The sequence below is a fragment of the Pagrus pagrus genome (assembly GCF_965226575.1).
Source record: "Pagrus pagrus genome assembly, chromosome: 5".
NCBI lineage: Eukaryota > Metazoa > Chordata > Actinopteri > Spariformes > Sparidae > Pagrus > Pagrus pagrus.
The window spans coordinates 18,610,030-18,629,776 of NC_140189.1; the positions used below are offsets into that span (position 1 = coordinate 18,610,030).

At 46.3% G+C, this 19,747-nt stretch overlaps 1 protein-coding gene across 8 annotated transcripts in view; it reads left to right on the top strand.

Moving 5' to 3' along the window:
* The first annotated feature begins 208 nt into the window (after positions 1-208).
* Positions 209-19,747, top strand: part of LOC311257418 (transcription factor COE1) — a 53,552-nt gene continuing 34,013 nt past the window's right edge. For 6 of the 8 annotated variants that reach the window (XM_084353024.1, XM_084353023.1, XM_084353027.1 and 3 more), the window contains exons 1-6: positions 210-1,117; positions 1,931-2,087; positions 3,135-3,198; positions 3,846-3,901; positions 5,169-5,242; positions 6,758-6,826. In XM_084353024.1, coding sequence (XP_084209150.1) covers positions 984-1,117; positions 1,931-2,087; positions 3,135-3,198; positions 3,846-3,901; positions 5,169-5,242; positions 6,758-6,826 — 554 coding nt within the window. In that variant the 5' untranslated portion in view covers positions 210-983. Of the gene's footprint in view, positions 1,118-1,930; positions 2,088-3,134; positions 3,199-3,845; positions 3,902-5,168; positions 5,243-6,757; positions 6,827-19,747 lie in introns of all 8 variants that reach the window. The other 2 variants (XR_014622622.1, XM_084353029.1) reach the window with 2 other exon arrangements.

A 19,747-nucleotide genomic window follows, 5' to 3' on the forward strand; every position in this document is an offset into this window, starting at 1 on the left:
CCTGCCCTTTAGTCTCAGATGGATTAAACTAATGTCCTCCCCTGAGCTGATGTTTGATAGTCGCGAATACATTAATTGTCAACTCTGAACACACACGCATTCAAACACACACACACCGTGCACAGCTTCTGGCTAAGTGGCTGGGGCGGGACGCTGCGTGGGACGAGGCGGGGACAGCAGGCATGCGGGCGGGCAGCGTGCTGGTCGGGGTTGGTGGACAGCTGATTGTCCGTGTTATTAACTGTGTTTGGGGGGGCGTTCCTGCTCGACTCGCAGACCCCGCCTCCCTCACCTACTAGTTCTCTCCTGTTTGGCATCCCAGAGATGGTCCAAAGTGATTCCTCAGGGAAGAATAGAGCGCAAATCACCCGAGCAGGAGCTGACGAGGAGCGGAGCCGCTGTTGCCCAGGACTGCCTCTTAATTGCGCGTAATCTTCCGTTTCATTCATCAGAGCAAAGGAGAAGACTTTGTAAATAAAGACGCGGAGCGAAGGAGGGCGAAGCGCGTTTCATCTCCCTGGTTTTTTCTCTGTCACCGTGGACTGTTTGTTGCAGAAACTGACATTTTGCTTGTGTTTTTGTCAGCTGCACCTTGATCCGGGGGACTGTCGCCAACTCAGTGCAGGCTCTCATCCTGCGCTACCCCTTTCATCGCTCTCACGTTGTTCATCTTCACAGCCGCCGCTTCCCCCCTTCTTTTTCTTGTGGAGTCGCTGACATGAGGTGCAGCTAACCCTGGATGCTGACAGCTCCCCTTTTTCCTTCCACATGTCGCATCTTTTGTTTACTTTGAGAAACACGCGCGCAACTAAACGCCAAGTGAAATAGACCACGCCACTTTGCTCCTCTGACAGCGCGATCAAATAGACGCAAGAGGAGGGGAGGCAGGGAGGAGAAAAAAAAGGAGGGAGCCGAGGAGAGGAGGATAGAGAGAGAGGAGAGAGAGCGAGAGAGAGATAGCGACGGCGTGAAGGTGCGTTTTGATGTTTGGCATCCACGAGAGCATCCAGAGGAGTGGGAGTAGTATGAAAGAAGAGCCCATGGTGGCCGGGATGAACGCGGTTCGGACATGGATGCAGGGCGCCGGAGTGCTGGACGCCAACACAGCCGCCCAGAGGTGAGCCCGAGGCGGCCTTGGCGCTGCGCTGACACCGGGGCGTGGAGAGCTTCTGGGGGGGAAGAGAGCGCGTAAAGATGAGCGGTGTTAAAAGACGGAGCGGCTGCATCACTTGGGGCAGCACGCGTTCCCAGAGGACGCAGTTGTTGGATAAACCGCTGTTCCTGCTGGCTTTAGAAGTTTTTAGCTCTCAGTCCAACATGATTAAATCCTGCATGTGGCTCAAAGTGCTTCGATATAGGCTACTTATTGACGGGAAGCACCGTTAGGGTTTAAATGTAGATTCACTCCTGTGTGTGGAAAGTGTGCTGTGAGTTTGTGTTTAAGATTTTCTGCTCACTTCGGTGTTTGTTTCTGTTGGTTGTGATAAAGCAGAGCGGGTTACTTTTCACAGACTGCATGCATAAATAATTCCCAGCTTGAATTTAGTAGTTTGTCCTTAAAAATTATAATAATAGTAATAAACTTTACTGTGAATCAAGTTTAAAATGAAACTGTCAGACTTTTATCGACAGCAGTCCTGCTAACATGGAAGCAATTAATCAGCCCAAATTATGCTTGTAATATAAATTAGTATTTAACAATTTTAGGCCTATATTTTAACGTATGTGTTTCATTATTGCTGATTAAACTGTAAAGGGCGTGTGCGCATTAGAGGTTTTAATTTAATTATGGGCTACCGAGGTACGGATTTCAGACTGGACAGCCTGGAGTTCAAACGCAGATTTGTCTTGTGTTGCATTTCTACTGAATGAATAATTTTTTTTAATCGCCCTCGTTGTGGATGGTGCTGGTCTGTGCTTGTGTCCGCAGCGGAGTGGGTCTTGCTCGGGCACACTTCGAGAAGCAGCCGCCCTCCAACCTGCGCAAGTCCAACTTCTTCCACTTCGTGCTGGCTTTGTACGACAGACAGGGTCAGCCGGTGGAAATAGAGAGAACCACCTTCGTTGACTTTGTAGAGAAGGAAAAGGTGAGTTTGCACATTCAAAAAAAATATATTTCCCCCGTGTGAGACTTTATAATAAATCTTTAAAATGAGCTTACATTGCACACGTTTTACCGGACTGATGGCTGACACGGGACACCGGCCCGTTCAGGCAGAGTGATAAATTAGCAGACGTGTGTTAACAAAGTGTCCAGACGCACGCAGCAGGGCTCAGGTCCTGAAGGCTTCCCCTCGTGTGATTTTTACATGTGGGTTTCCTGAAAGGCTTACAGACTTCTGATTATTTTAGCTTTTCTTTATAATTATAAAACCTTCCAAATCAATTTCACACTAATTTACTTAAAGCAGTAAATCACGTGCATGAACACTTTTGCACTCAGCTGCCACTAATAATAACACTGAATCACATTTTTATGACACTTGAGCACAGCGTGGCGCCTGTTCCTGCAGGTGTTGTCAGAAGGGATATTTAATTTTTTAAACAAACATCAATATTAGTGTTTGATACGTCGATTCGGTGTGATATTGATTTTGTTTGCAGGCGGCGTGGAAAGTGTTTTACTTTAAATGTTTGTTTTATTCATCAGCATTTGGCATCGGCTTGTTTATTATTTATTAAATCTAAATGTCCTGCTGCTGGTCAATATGTATAACACGTTTTAATGTTACGCTGCGATTTGTTGGATTATAGAAATAATAAATAGGTCAAATTATCATTTTTGAATTTGTTCATGTTTATTGCATCTTTCTAAACATTTTCCATTTCAAGTGTGTGTTAATAAAGTTGTAAACAGGCCTGTTTTTAAACATTTTTTCGACATTTTTTTTTTTCAGATAATTAAGAAGATAAGTTTGGAGAATATATATATAATATAAAAGTGTTTGGAGTTACAAACAGAACCCCTTTTTTTGGATTTGGTCGATAGAAACGAAGTGACTTAAATTGGATCACAGTCCGAGAGACGTAAATACTCTAAAAATATCAAGTAGGCCTTGTGGACGCGCAGTAAAAGTCCCAGGAGGAGCTGGTTTGCTTGCTCTGACCGGCTCTGTTTGGTTTAATTTTCATAGGAAACGACGGGGGAAAAGACCAACAATGGGATCCATTATAGACTCCAGCTCCTCTACAGTAACGGTGAGTTTAGTTTCCATAATTTTTATGGGGCAATAACAAAAGCAGTGAGTGAATGATACGTTAAACCAAAGAGAGGAAACTCAGGAAAGAAATGTTTGAGTTCACATCCAGTGTTTTGTTGTATGTATTTATTTGTAGTTTAAATTGTAAAATGTTTTAAATATTATCATTATTATTATTATTATTATTATTATTGTAATTATGTGCTTGCTGATTTCTACAGTAAATATATCTTCTTTGGTCAGACAGCAAAATAAAATGTTTCCTATGCTCTTTTTAATTTTTTAGTCTTGGTGCCTCCACTGAATAATTTAATTGTGTTAATTATAATTCGGGGGGAAAAAACTGATGACTGCATTTTACACATTGAAGTTCTTAATAATTGTTTTGAGAGATAAAATCAACAGGAGGAATGAAGAGTAAATCAAAATGTTAAAGTTCCAAGAAAACTGACAGCTTGCAACAAATACTGAAAGTCATTAACAAGAGTTTGGACTCATTCAGTTTCCATAAAGAGCCTCACAGGGGAATGAATGAATAAAACTTGTGATCTGAAACATCCCCCAGATTGAGGAAAGCTTTGCCTCAGATGTGATATGAATCCTGCTGGTTACATTATAACACTCTCTCTCTCTCTGTGCCTGCAGGGATCAGGACAGAGCAGGACTTATATGTTCGACTCATTGACTCCATGACTAAACAGGTGAGAGGTTTGCATTAAACTATCAGGTCGGCTGCTTGCTTGTGTTGGTCTGAATGTTGCCCCCACCTTCCACTGCCCCCCTCCTCTTCTTCCTCCTCCTCCTCCTCCCCCTCACCCCGCTGCATGCCTGTGTCTGAGACCCTCAACTTCAGCACAGCACAGCCGGCTTGATAAACGACCTGTCTTACCTGTGGAATACATTTACAGAGGCCCAGAAAAGTAGAGGACATGTGTCCTCATACTCTGCACAGCAGCCTGTAAGTGAGGCTGGTGTGTGTTTTTATAAGGCAGTTCATATATATGTGTGTGTATGTGTGTGCGTGTGAGGCTGTGTGATTGTGACGGTGTGTGAGGTGCAGGAGCTGTTGTGTGTTAGTGTTTGAGAGAGACAGTGATGCATGCCAGCTCACTTTTTGAGGACCTTGACCCTCATTTCCTCAATGTGAAACAGAACAAACTATCCCTGAGTGTGTTATGGCCAATACAATCACACAAAGAAACACAAAGCAGCGCATGTGGGCTGGCGCACACTGAGGGAATTCTTCGTTTGGATGAATTAGATAACGAAGAAAATAAGCCGCTTCGACGCTGTTTTGATATCAGGTCTTTTGTTTTGCCAATTCTGCCTCTAGTGCCATTAGGCTTGAAGAGAGTTTGCCTTAGAATGAAAGGAGTAGGAGGGGATGTTGTTTGTGCGAGTGTGCGTGTGTCTGCATGTTTATCGATGTGTGTGCGTGTGTGTGTGTGTGTGTGTGTGTGTGTGTGTGTGTGTGTGCAGGGTGATCACAGCCCTGGAGAGCATGTTGAGTGGGGTTGGAGGGGTAACCAGACTAGATTTTTGGACGCTGAGCTGTATGGACCAGATGGTGCACTATACTCCAGTCTGGCAGTCCAACTGCTCACTGTACACAGCATATAAACATACGTGCGCGCACAAACACATATGAGCACGCAGGAGCGCACACATGCACGAGCACACACAAACACACACACACACACACACACAGAAACGCTTTCTCTCTCACTGTCTCTCTCAGAACAGAGCGTTCCTGTTCGGCAGGACTGGATTCCCACGATACACACATTTGCCAGATAGACAACACTACTCCCAGATGAAAGACATGCACGCTTTTCTGTTTTTTATTTGCCCCTGCAGCGTGGCTCACTTTTTTTTTTTTCCTTTCAGCATGCCACATTAAAAAAAAAAAAAAAAAAGTAGACAGTTATTTAAATTTCTGTGATTTTTTTTTTTTCTTGCATCCTTTAGGCGATTATCTATGAGGGCCAGGATAAAAACCCAGAGATGTGTCGGGTCCTGTTGACCCACGAGATCATGTGCAGGTAAGACAAAACACACCCAGCTACAGCTGTCTTGCAAATGTTTTATACTCTGGACGAAGATGAGAGTTTTCTCAGGTTGGAGGTGTCTGTTGGTGCAAAGAGGAGGCGAAGACATGAGGAGCGCTGCTAAATTACAATAGAAATCTTATCATTTTCCTCCAAAGTGGGTTGGGGAGATGGGCCCTGGCCTATTTCTGTTGATAGGGATGTGTGTGTGTCTGTGTATATGTGTGTGTGTACATCCCTCTCATGTTCAGCTAATTAGGACAAGGAAAAGCTCATTACTCAAACCCATCCTCCTTAGTCTGTGTAATACATGCAGTTTGCTGTGTCCTGACAGTGAGCTATGTGCAGAGGGGGACAGACTCGAATTACACATAATACACACACACACACACACAGTCAAATATACTAAAGCAAGTGTAGATCTCACGGGCCGTTGCGTGCATTTACAATCAATAAAGCATCGCGCAGCATGTGACTGTCGTTTGCAAACCATCCATTTGGAAATACATGGAGAGTTAACGTGTAGAGAAATGGCTGGTGGCAAAATGTAGCCACTTCCTGGTTATCACACAAGGCAATTTAGACCACTTGTTTTCATATGCTGCAGGAAACGGTCGAGATCAGAAATCTGATCTGGCTCTCCAAGCCTCCTGTCCTGAGGGACTCAAGAAAGTAAGGGGGGGGGAGGGTCAATCACTCTCCCCCCTTCTCCCACTCTCTCTCTCTCTTTTGTGCCTTTCTCCATCTCCTCCCACACACACACATACTGTAGATGCACATAGGTGCACACACAGACATGCATACTGTACGCACAGACAAGCAGACAGAGAAGAAAAGGTAGACGGGATGATACTTTTTGGGGGAACTCGGGGGGAGGAGGAGGGAGTGTAGACGGCACACAATACACTGTTACATTGTAGTGCAGTCAAATGATTCAGAAAGAACTCGTCACATCAGTATGCAACCCCCTTCTACCCAGCATGCACTACTCCCCAGGTCCAGTGGGACCACTCTGTGACCCACTTCTGAGAGAGAGAACGAGCGCGAGAGAGAGAGAGGCGGGATGGAGGGAGGGGACGAGCACTGAGGAAAAATAGAGAACATAAGATGTCTGGTTGTGTGATGTCTGACAGAAATGGAGCTAACCTGAGCCCTGGAGGCTAATTCAAGTTTGTATCCAGCCCCATTCAGGCTCACTGCTTTGCGCTTCTCCTCCAAACTTTTTCCAAAATAGCCCCGCTGATCTCACCTACTGTAGCGCTAGAGCCCCCAGTCTTACCTGGAAAAGCCCGACAGAAATCCAATCCATGCTGTTTCTTAAACTCCAGCAAAGTCTCACGCCCTTTTACTCTTCTTTTACTCTTTCCTGTAATGCTCATCTGACTTCCTCTCCTTGTCTGGGCTTTACCTTATCGTGCTTTTTGTGTTGTTCACATGTCTGTGACTAACTCTCCTTTGTCTCTGCACCCCCTCACCCCCTCACCCTCCTCTTCTCTCACCTCCCTGCAGTCGATGCTGCGATAAGAAGAGCTGTGGCAACAGGAACGAGACCCCATCAGACCCTGTCATCATTGACAGGTAAGCAAACTTTCGCCCTTTACCCCTGCGCTGTCACTGCAAACACAGCTCGTATGACTGCGCAAGCAGCAGAAGTTGCAGAAACACACTATAGATGTAAAAATCCTGACAAATTTACAAATAAATTAAAGCTGTTATCGACATGTGATTTGGCTGGGATAAATGAAACCTGCAGGCCTGATAAAAGCAGGCCACAGGTTGTTTAAATCTCAGTGACCATAATTGACTGTGTAAGCAAAATGTGTGAAACAGCAGTAAATAATATTCCAGTTGTGTGTGTGTGTGTGTGTGTGTGTGTGTGTGTGTGTGTGTGTGTGTGTGTGAGTGTGTGTGAAGTGGAGGAGCAATCACAGAGCAGTTGAGCTCAGCTTCAAGTGTGGTCAAACAGTGTTTGTGTGGTTGGGCTGATGACTTAGCTGATGAGCAGTTAGGGTTTCAGCTACAGCCTGAGAGCGTGGCTGTGTGTGTTTGTGTGTTTCTGTATATAAATTTCACTCTGTGGCAGTGGAGCCTGTCTGTCGCTTTTGACACACTCCTGCACACACACACTTTTCTTTGAGTGTGTACACCTTTCTCCTGCCGTCATAAACTACCTCTGACTGATGCAGCGGCGCGCATGATTTACGGTCAGTCGGAAAAAAGAGAAGCCGTGCAGATTTACAGTCCGCCTTGTGCTGTGTGTGTGTGTGTGTCTGCGGTACACATGTGGAGGTACGGTGTGAGGGAAATTATTTGTTTATACTTGAGCGACTGTTGGAGCGTGCAGATTTAACGCTGCTCAGAGTACAAACAGTGATTTTCTGACTGTATTTTGCGATCTATAACCTGCCCAAAGAACTGCATCATCAGGTAAAAAAAGTGCTTTGTGGGTTATTGAGGTTTTATGTCTGATTTGAATTTATCACATTTGAGTGTGTTTGTGTGTGTGTGTGTGTTAATGAGGCAGTGACCTGTGCTATCTGATGAACACAGCTGTCCTGTTCTCGCTGCCGCTCTGTCAAAAGCTACTCTTTACCTGCGTATGTATGTGTGTGTGTTGTGTGTGTTTATGTGTGTGAGTTTGTGTGCGCCACCCTCATTCCGCTCCAGTGAAGCGGAAGGCCTCACCTCAGCGCTCCCTGAGACAGCTGCACCCCACCACGTGGCCTCAGACAACACGCCTGCCCATCACTCTGTGCCATATTTCTGATTTTTGTTTTCACATGTGCGTACTTGTTGAATTCTTGATATGTGCGCTCTGTCGCTCTTTTTCATTCGGGGCGCCATCCGGGCTCACTACGATTAAACTTTCCCCTCACTTTGCCGCAGTTTGAACAGAGCCACCTTGGCGAAACAGGCCGAGCTCTGCCGTGAACAGCTTTCCCACACTGAGCATGTGTTGTGGCCGCTCGCTTGCGGTATTCCCCCGGCGCCCAATGGCTCAGGTGTGAGGGCAGCATTAACGAACAACAAATTAGAACAGGGGGAGGGAAAACAACAGCAATATCTCCGTTTTTCCTCTCCAGCGAGCACTCTTTCTGGACAGGAAAATAGGTCAGGTGAGAGGAGAGCGATTGGGGGGGCTGGCTTGTTGTAAAGTGTGGGACTGAAGGGGGAATAAGGAGAGGAGGGTTTATACGTTTGCTCATTTAGTACCAATATATTCTTGGCAGTTGTAATAATCAGGGATTCATAAACAAACAAACAACTGTGAGGGTGAAACTGACTCAATTACCGTGAGTTCCCCTCCTTCAAATTCATAAAGAAATACCATCAGCAGCCCCTCTCCACCCTTGAAGTTATTTAGTTCGTTAAATAAGGGCTCGTTAGCCCTCTGCTGTTTCGCAGAGATGATTAGATTTTACAGCCCTAATTAGCTGGGCTAGCTCTAACTCTTCTGGAAGAGTAATGGGTCTGATTGCCTAATTAGCTCTCTCTCGTTAAGATGGGAGAAACAGGCCACTGCAGCAAAACCGCAGGAATGAGGAAAAATAAAGTCAGCTAATGAGAAACTTATTTGATTGTTAGGAGAACAAATCTGGTACAGTGTGGATCGGCAGCGCTCTGGGTACTGTACTCGCTCACCGGGAGAATCTCTCTCACCTCGCTCTTTATCTCGCCTCCTGTTGAAAAGAGAATTTGTTTGGGCTTTAAAGCGTCTACAAGGAGCAACACGATACAGATTTTTAATTATGAAGTGTTATTTGTTTAGGCTATGATAGCAAAAAGCACTTTAACATTGATTTTTTTTTTTACTGAAGTTTAACGAAAACACATCTCCCACAATCTGTCCTCTTTTAATGCCATTCAGTTTTACAAGTCGCAGTTGTTATCATCTCTGACTCAGATTTTTCATCTGATCGCCATCAGTCAGACAACTCATACCATATTTTATGTGTTTAACCTCTGAGGTGTTGAGTTCGTAAATTCAGAGAGAGCTTGGCATGACGTGCTGTGTCTGCGCTTGACACTGGGCAGGGGAAGCAGCTGAAAGGTGAGAAGCTCCTGTGTGCCTCTCTATGTCTTCCCCAGGGAAACATGTGTGGTCCACTTTAGCCTCTTACAGAGGCAGGATAATATGAGGGGAGCCCTTAACCCCCCCACCTCCACTTCCACCTCTCTCTTCATCGCTCCTGGTAAATGTAGGGTTAATCATATGCAGCCACTGCGAGTCAGTCTATCATGTGCCTGGTTGGGCCTCAAATCACAAACACATTTCCCTCCGCACAGCTTTTCTTAAATTCATCTCCCCACAGAAATGTTTTTGTTCATTTACTTGCTGCATCCATATAATTGCGCACTAATCTCTCCACCCTACTCGCTTTGGGGGTATGACTGTCCCTCCGGCCCCAAGTGTCCTCTCTTGCCTCTTACCACCTGTGTCCCGTGGCCCTTTCCCGCCCATCCAGGTCCCCCAGGCCTGCCGCAGGGTGTCCCCCAGGCAGGGAGAGCCTCTCTGGAGGGGGGAGAGATACTCTCTGTGACCAGAGATAAGGATCCACTGGATATATCCCGTGATTCCTCTTTCCAGTCACGGTGTAGGGAGCGGTGCTGTGTGTATATGAGGAGGGGGGGGGTGTCAAGTTTACATGCACAGGCGATGTTATTTCAGGTTCATAGCTGTTTTGGAGTGTGTGCTTGTGTGTGTTTGCGTTTGCACACACTCCTGCAGCCCGCCGTTGATGTGGCCCATTTCCTTGCATGCGTGTCTGTGCCTGTGTATCCGCGTCGATGTTGGTTGTTTCCCCGGGAGTGTGTGTGTGTGTGTTGATAGAGGCCATTTCCTGCCGAGTGTGTGTGTGTCTTGAGTGAAGAATGTCGGGCAGGAAGTGCTCCTCCCGGGGAGGATGATGTCATGGCCGACAGTTTCCTGTTCTGCGAGCCAGTGGAACGGACTGACTCTCAGCTTCATGGTGGTTAGCACTTGTGGAGCCTGTCTTTGGTCTATACCTGGTGTGGTTTTACTCCGGTTAAACTTAGCGGCTAGCAGTGTTTTGAGGACTGCTATTTACAAGCTGATGCATTTTGCTGCACAGCTTGTTTGTCACTCTCTCCCTCTTTGTCTCCCTCTATAGTGGGGAACCCCCTCATTGTTTTGGTTGTTATGTTTGGATGCACTTCCTGGGGTGAGAGGTCATGTGTTGCCTTGGCTGGGCTAACGTGCGCTAGTGAATAATGTATGTCATTGACTTTATGTCAGCCCTGCCAGCCCCCCAAGCCGAGCCCACCCATGTTTAATTCATCCATCTCATTTGTGTGTGTGTGTGTGTGCGCCTGCGAATATGTGTGTGTGTCATTTAGAGGCCCAGTCTGCACCTGTCCAGCCATTAGCCCCCTTCTCATTTGCATTTGATGCTAATGTGGTTTACTGGCAGCGCCTTCCGTCCCCTCAGCTTAGTTTCACTTTCATATCCATGACTGTGTTAGAGAGAAGGTGGAAACACACTTACAACCCGGCTATGCTACTTTCTTCTGACTGTATCTGCTGATGTGTCTGACATCTGAATGTTGAGGACTTTATTGATATTTTTTTGTTTCCCAGGTCCTGGATTTGTTATGTTTTATGCAGGATAGTCTTTGATTTTTCTGTCTATTTTACTTTTTTTTCTTACATTTTGTTTCGGATTGCGTCTCTGAACAGACATCACTAGCTTACGTTCCCCTCCAAGACAAAGAGAAACAGAGCCATGAGACCCCTTAGCTGACGGCATCTTTTACTGTTTGGGGGAAAAAAGATCTTTTCTTGACTGTTCCCCGATTTGTGTTTTTTTCTCGTAGATGCGCAGTCTTCAGGGGGGACAGCTGCATTAGATGTTATGGGAGGCTTTGAAAAGGACTGGCCCAGAGCTGGTTGTGGTGTTTGTGCAGGGCTCAGGGGCAAAGAGGCAGAGTTGCTGGCTCATCGATATGCAGGCAGAACTCCCCTCCCTCAGGTGTTGGCTGCCTCACAAATCTGCCTCACACACACATAAGAAACCACACACACACACATAGACACAGATGCATCCCTCACCCTCAGATAAACTCATACACAGCGCACAAAGGCATATGCAGATGCACGCATGCGCAGTTTTAAGAATCCACAGGCGTGCAAAAATATAACGCACACATACATAGACACAAATTGACCTGCAGCTCTCTGCATCTGTTTGGTTGTGTTCTTTTTCTTTCCCTGCGGTGGTTTCCCCCCCCAGGGTTGGAGGAAAGCGCAGCCCCAGGGGACGGACGGCTGCGCTGATTGACAGCAGAGAGTTTGGAGGTCGAGAAGCCTCTAAAACAGCGCTGCCTCTTTCTCTCTCATCCAGACCTTCAGCACTCTCACCCCCCTACTGCTGGCTCTCTTTCATTTGCGAACACCTCACGAAAAATTACACTTCATTGTCTGAGTAAACACGGGTCTGTTTCTATGATATGAAATTTTAAATTAAGGCAAGCTGTTTTTGTTTTGTGGTGAGGAAACAATGAGGAACACACTGGAAATAAGTGAGCTCGAGTTTGAGTGTGTGTTGCATTGTTGTGTTTTAATTCTTTCCCCAATAAACTAAACAGAGCTCCTTTATAGGTAGTTAAGCTAATGCTTCCCAGCTGAATACAGGTAACAAACAGTTTATTAGGGCATATAAACTGTAATTTACAAATGTCATAACAGTGAAAAGTTCTGGGTTTCATGACTCATTCATTTTTTGGCCAGAGCTACTGTAAATAGCGCTCTATTTTCTCTGCAAACTGCTTTGTCATTACTGCTTGACATTCCCTGCTTGACCTGGCCACTCTCCTTGGCCGGTCCCTCTGCCTTTGTGTCAGTGTTTGTTCTGTCCCAGAATGAAGGGGTTTGGCCAGCCAGATCTGACCCAAATGAGTAGCGTCCTACTTCTCCGAGAGCTATTTAAGACATTTTTGGTGTTGGAAATTGCAGGATGGAGAGATAGAGATAGTAGGGGATTTAAATAGAATGAAGATATATTTACCATATGAAAGGTCTCATGTATGGTGTGTGAGCCTGTGTGTGTGTGGTACTGCGAGTGAGGAAAGAGTAACGTTTTCCAGGATTCGGTCTGTGACTCGCCCTAGAAGATGCGCTCAATTTGCTTTTCAAATGAGGCGTGAAGAGCGCGAGTGTGTGCCTCTCCCGGTGTGATGCTATACGTTTGGACGTGCGCGGTTATGTGTGTGCGGCAGGAGCAATGCTTTGTTTTCTCAACGCTCTGATGTGTGTGGACAGTCTAGCGCATGGCCCACTAAGTGCTCTCTCACAGCCAATGTGTTACATGGCTGCCTGTGTTGCCGGTCGTAATTGAATAGACACACCAGCTCCTCTCAGTGAAGGATACTCAGGCCTCCTCTCTCCTCTCATCGAGCAGCCTGATCTCAGCCCTCACTGATGATTCATTGTTTGCTGATTATTTCTGCTAAGTGAGAACACAGACTTTTACGCTTCATGCCAGCTCCATGTGCCCCCCAACCTGGCGTCTCACTTCCCATCAGCCAGTTTCCGTCCCGTCCCCTCTTCTGGCTCTCTTACCTCAGCGCTTGTAGCCCAGGATGTAGGTCCAGGTGTCCAGGATGAGTCCTGGTGACCTGCTGTGCCCGAGCAAGATGTATAGTCTGTTGATTGTTTTCCATCAATCTGTCCAGGAAGAATGGATCGCTGGCCAGGCGCTGTGAGCGCCGCTCTCAGTTTCACACGCCACAATGGAAGGAAAACCTGCACGGCATGGGGGAGACAGGGCGGGACAATATGGAGGGTGATAGCTGTGGTGGGACTCAACACAGGACTGATCCTTTTAATATATTCTGATGATTTTCTGTTTGTTCTGCAGGATGATTTTTCTTTTTCTTTAAAAAAGCTGTAAAACTATATCATTATTTCCAAGTTCAACCTTTTCATATCTGCTCCTATATACAAGTTTTGTGACATTGAGCTCGACTAATTTGAGCTGTAATGTTAAGAGACAAAAGGAAATCTTCAAGCAAGTGTCTTTGCCGTAATTAAATGTAAAGCAGCCGCGTCAACATGCAGACAATTATGGTCAACAGCATTGTTCGATCAAAGGCATGATATATTCTTACGCTCCCAATATATTCTTTATACTTTGCATTAATCATCAACAAATGAGACCCAAGCACATGTCACTGTTCCACTTCAAAAAGCCGAGCTGAATTTAAAGGCCTTTGTTTGTGTTTATGTAACTGATGAGGGGAGACAAAGTAAGGCGTAGGCAATCGACTGAGACACTTTGTTGTTTTACACCGCCTCACCCCCTTTGTGTGTGCGCAGCTAACGTTGTTTGTTTGTTTACTGAGTGGCTTGACCTCGCTGGGAGGAATGTTCACTCGTTTCCTTTTCTTCCGCGCCTCCTTCTGTGTTTGACTCTCTGATTTTCTCCATCCATGTGTCTCTCTTCTTCATCTCTCTGTCTGCCCCTCTGTCTATGTGTCTTTTTCTTTGGTCCTCCCACTCAAAACTCCAGATTTAACTCTGAAGGGTTTTTTGGTTAATCACACTTGGAATCTTCCCCTGCGTTTGAACGCTCTTTCCTCAGCGGCGGCGTGCTCTTCCTCGATCTCTGCGTGCGGCGCCGGAGAGAGTCGCGCTAATTATCCCGGTTATTGGCTTCTCCAACGCACAGGCTGTGATTTACATGAGGTGACATTCAGTTCAAACGTGCAGACCTTCGCAAACCTTTTTCTGGAAAACAATTAACAGCCCCGCTTTCTCCTCTGCCTCCCTCCTGTACCCTCTTTCTCTCTCTCGCTTACCACTCCCTCACTCTCTTCCTCTGGCTATTGTCTTCACACAAACAGAGAAGATTTACTGCCAAAAGAGTGAGGGCTGTGCAAGGAGGTGAAACTGTTGGTGTGTTTTTTCTGTGGCGAATGATTACTTGCTTGTTAATTGACTGTTATTCTTTGCGGTAGAAGTCTGGAGTGAGGCCGACATGGAGAAAGTATTAACTTTGCTTTTGCAGGACTGTAGTTGCTGGTACTCCTTACATTGTGTCGCATTTGTACAATAAAAGCACCCAGCGTATACAGATCCTCTGCGTTTCTGCCAGTGACCCGAGAGAAATTCAAGAAACCCACTATTACACACTTGAAATAGTGTGTATGGGCAGACATATAGCCCACACACGCACGTTCAAACACAAAGACAAACTTACAAGCGCAGCGTTAATGAAGCGCATCTCTCTTCTGTCATGACGCCCGTGTTAGCATGACAAGATGTTTACACACACAATCACGGCCGCGCCTCTGATGTGGGCCGGGATGAAAGAGAGATGAGAGGAAAGGAAAAAGAGGAGGCAGAGACGTGACGGTGAGCGTCAGGTACGGACTGCTTTTCTCTGTTTGACAGGAGGACAGTTGTAACAGTACCCCACTGAGAGCTGGGAGAGAGAGAGAGAGAGAGAGAGACTTAGAGAGATAGATAGACAGAGAGGGAGGAAGATGTACCTGTGAGGAAAATGTTCTGAAAAGGAAAGACGCTTTTTTTTTTTTCCTCTCTGAACTCAACCACATTCTCCAATCCGGAGGAAAACAATTACATCCGCCCGCTTCCCCTTGTCCCGCAGTGTAGATTACAAATGAGCAAACCTGGCATTTATCACATCACTACAAACATTTATTAAAGCCGGTTCCCCTCTAAAGCTGCAGAGATAACAGTGGGTAATTGCAGAGACTGGCTCTATTAGTTAAGTATGCCTAATGTCACTGCCTCAGAGCATTAATGGACGCCGTAGTATTATGTTCCTGCGCTCATTACCACCCCACTCCCCTTCAAACAGATACACACATATTCACACACCCTCTCCCCCTCCATTGACCCTGCAGCAGGAGTCTGTGCCACTCTAATGAGAAATGGAAAACACTGCTCCGCAAGCTCCAAGACACACACACATGCAGGGACGCACACACACGCTCGGCGGGAGCCATTACAAGGGGACAGAGGGGTACAACAGTATAATCACACACGCCCAGGGAAACAATTGTGCCGTTATCAGAGTGATCACATTATAAAAGTTTAATAAACACCAAACGGCCTAATGGTGAATTAGCCTGCATCTGCCCTGTGTTGTGCCAGGCTATAATTAGTGATTTAACAGAGACAAACAAATGTTTTTAGCCAGAGCTTTTCACAGTCAACAGATTTTCTCTTGGACGTAAATTATGTCCAGAATTAAAAGAAAAACGCGTGGCTGCCGGGGTGATTTGTGAGGCTTTCTTCCTCTGTGATCTTGACTCCGAGACACCAGAAAGTGACACACCAAACCAGACAGTCACACAAACACAGAGCCACTGAGAGTAGAGTTTGGCTCTAGCCCCAGTCTGGTTTTCTAAGTGGCACTTGAGATGTGTATGGAGAGGGGCGGATGGGTGCTTGAGATTGTTGAGGAGGAGGAGAGAGTGAAGGAGGGAGAGAAGGAGGGAGGTGGGTTGGAAAGAAGAAAAGAAACAGGAAGAGATGCCGGTGAACGACGTGGAATAAGTTAGTCAAGAGGACGGGGGAAAGGACTCTCCTCCTTCTCTCCTGGGCAAAACGAGCAGTCGTGTGTCTATTTTGATACTTGTGTGTGTGTGCATTTGCATGCGTGCGTATGTGGGAAGTGACGTTAAATCGATGACAATTTATAATTTACAATCACAAGGACCTATCACTTTTTATAGGGCCTCCATCCTCGCTCATCAATATTACATCAGGACCCAGACTCTCGGTGTGAGGGAGCAGGAGGGTGAGAAAACGGCTGAGGAGAGAGAATATGGCTTTGGTCCAGTGTTTGTGCATGTGTGTGTGTGTGTGTGTGTGTGTGTGTGTAGGGGGTGGTGTGGGCGGAGGAGGGGGAGGAGGAGGAGGGCATCTGCTGAGGTTGTAGAAAACATCGCTTCCAGCATACACAAATGTGCAAACGCATAGCCTACCTCGCATGTGTGCATGTGTGTGTCTGCATCTGGCCAACTGTTTTTGTGTGTGTGTTGTGTGTGTGTGTATGTGTGCTTGCCAGCTGAGTGACAGTTTGGTATTGATCTGTGGGAGGCCCCAGTGTCATTAGACCCAGTATGGACCAGCAGGCACACGTGGAGGTCAGGGCACGGAGTTTGTGCATGTGTGTGTCCGTGGGATTGTGTGTGTGTGTGTGTGTGTGTGTGAGGAGGAGTGGGGGACCAAGTGTTCAGTAGTGACAGGCTCAAGCCTCTGAAAGAAAATCAATCGTGTCATAAGAGGAAGGTTTCCTCCAGCTACTCCCCCTCTCTCTACCCCCTCCTGCTCCTCCTCTCATCCTTTCTCCTCATTTCTCCCCTTCTCTCCTTTTTTTCCTTTACTTCTCTCACCCATTTATACGTTTACACCTCCTCTCTTCTCTGTCTTTCATCCTGCTTTGAGCATCTCTGTTTTTCCTGCCAAACACACATACACACACACACACAGAATCTAGCAGTCCTGGGTCAGGACAGGGGTTGCATGTGTGATGTGTGGATCAATCCGAGGGGTTATCCTGGCAAAAAGGAGCCATTAGTGACAGAACTTATCCTGGATCAGCCCTCATTAACTAGAAGGGCACAGGGGCTGTTTGTCCAGATAAAAGAACTGACCCTAAACCAGGGCCAATTAACTCGGAGGGCAGAGACTGGTTAGATTGATGGCACGCGTTGTTTTGGTTTAATGGAAGTTTGATTCGAAAAGAAACTGATTAGACTTTGTTGTATTGTGAATTTAAGCTGTCCCTCAGTTATTTATTATTAAGCATGAGCGCACACACACTCACACTCACACACACACGCAGGGCAAGCCTCCACCTGTTCTCCTCTCCTCTCTCGCCTGAGGGGACTAGTATGGTAGATAACAGTTTGAGTGGGCCTGCTGCAAAACACTAATCAGACCTAACACTGCCTAATTAGCACAGAGTCCGCTGATTGGCTTACAGCAATAATTAACACAGGTGAGAATAATTAGCTCCCCATAGACCTGTTTGTGCCTGTGTGTGTGTGTGTGTGTGTGTGTGTGTGTGTGTGTGTGTGTGTGTATGGAGGATGTTATTATGCAGTCTTGGTCCCCCGTGAGACTGAGGAGGCAGAGAGAAGAATCAAACTCATTACTGAAACCAGGCCAACCTGTGTTAGGTGCTCTGCTTTCCCACACCCAGAGAATTAGCCACAGAGAGATCCACCTCTCTTCTCTGTCTCCCTCTTTCCCTCTCTCTCTTCCTGTGTGTGTGTGTGCTTACTTTATCTCGTGTCTTTCTTTCTCTGTGTGTGTGTGTCTCTCTCTCTCTCTCTCTCTCCCTATGTGTCCCTTTCCCTTCAGCCCCCTGTGCCGATGAGTGAAGGTGCGTTTGAGGAATCTCACCGCTAGGTGAACCTGCTAAGATAAGATGAAACACAGACACGGGGCATCTTTCTATCATATTCTGTCTCTCTGGTGGTCTGTTTCTCTCTTTTATCCCCTGCCCAGCCTTCTTTCAATCTCTATTCAGAACAGTAAGAGCGAAAAAAGCGGGAAAAAAATGTTGGCGAGCGCTGCCTTCCTCTCCATATAAAAAGCTTGAGCATATATCCTCTCCCTCTCCATAAAATTGTATACCGTACACTCCATGAACTACTACTTACTGCCTGGCTGTATAGAAGATATTGAATCATGCTCAGCCAACGCCTCATGTTGCCTCTCCAACAGAGAGAGAGGGAGAAGGAGATAATGAGAAAGACTGAGAAGGAGAGACAAAGAAAAGAGAAAAGGGGGACAGTGTTTTGCAGAGAGACTGGCCGTCGTTCATCAGTCTGTAAGCAGCATGGTGTCCTCCATCTCACTCTCCCTGGTTATTTTTTGCCAAAGTGCTGCTTCTTTGATCAAGCCGACATCACAGAGAAGAAGACGGGCACGCAGACTTTGAGAGGGGGGGTTAATATTGGAACACAATTGACGGCTTGTCACTTTTAGCTTCCAGGCACCAACATCGCAGAGTAGTTAGTTAGGTGCCGGCGAGGGAGATAGAGGGGGGTAACACACATAGCACACACATAACACACACACACACCTCCGAGAGCTTTTTGAGTGCTAAATAAATAACAAGCGACGATGTAAATTGGTGTTTTCCTGCAGTGTGTGGCTGCTTCTGGGATGTATTTTTCATGTCAAGACATTTTAGAGTGGTTTAGAGTGCACGATAATGAATTAACCCCCCCACCTAAACTGTGCACAAGCACACAGTTTTGCTCTCTTACACACACACACACACACGGGGGAGGGAGGCAAATATTCACCTGACCACAGGTGCATGGCAGCATTAGTGTGAGGCACATTCAGGCTGACTCCCACCCTCTCATCTCCCTCTCTACACTATTGTTCTCCACTCACGGGGCCCGGGGAGGTGCCAGGGGTGACATCAGCCTATAACCAAACACTAGTAGAGACACAGTGGGAGAGGAAAGCTCATTGTTGGCTGACTGATCTCCAGTCTCGCGCTGACAAGCCTCCCATGTTCACAAGATTTGTTTTTTTTTGTGTGTGTGTGTGTTGTGTTCACTCCCAGTAAACACTTGCCTCTCAAAACAGACAGCTACTACCTCCGTCACACCAAAGCTGTCAACTCAATGCACTGTACTCCATATCACACTGAGCTGCACGGACACACTGTAGAGATGTATGTACGAGCTAAATGGATGTACTCAAAGGCAGCTTAAATGCATACGAGAGCTGTTAAAGCGGTGTTTACGGGAGGCATTTGCATAGTGTTCATGACACTCTCTGGCTCCTGTCTCCTTCCCATAGACACACACACAAACACACACACACACACACACTCATGTAAGCTGCACTTTTCCCCCTCGAACACTCTCAACAGGCCTTCCTGACTAAAGAAACAAAATGAAAGAGCGTTGATTGAGGCAAAACAAGGAAGGTTGTTTTTTTTTCATATTTCCTGTTTCAATAATTAATATGCATGAGTTTTATGGCCGCTTAAGATGCGATCAATTATTCATTAACAGCATGTTAATTGCATCCACAGTCGTGAATATTTAACCGAACGCTAAATCAATGGGGTCGAATGAGCAGCAATATGGACATTTTATAAGCTTTGCCAAAATTAGGTTAGGCTTTAATGAAAACGGCAGCAGAGAGCAGATTGAAAAGGGACAAATGTGAACTTCGCCAAAAGGATGGAAGCTTGTGTTTGGAAAGCAGACGATCTGAATAAATGCAAGGTTGTTGACTCGTAACAGTAGCGTCAGAGACTCTTCGCCTTTTCTCCTGCTTTGTCTCTTTATCCTCATATCCTCCTTTTTTAAATGGAGAGGATGTAATCGCTTCATCTCTGCCCACTGTAGCCAGCCTTTCTCGCTCTCAAAGACTCCAGACTCCTTTGTCCTGGATCTTTGTGTACTTGTGTGTCTGTCTGTGCAGCTCTTGTTTGTGTGTGTGTGTGTGTGTGTGTGTGTGTGTCACAGCGG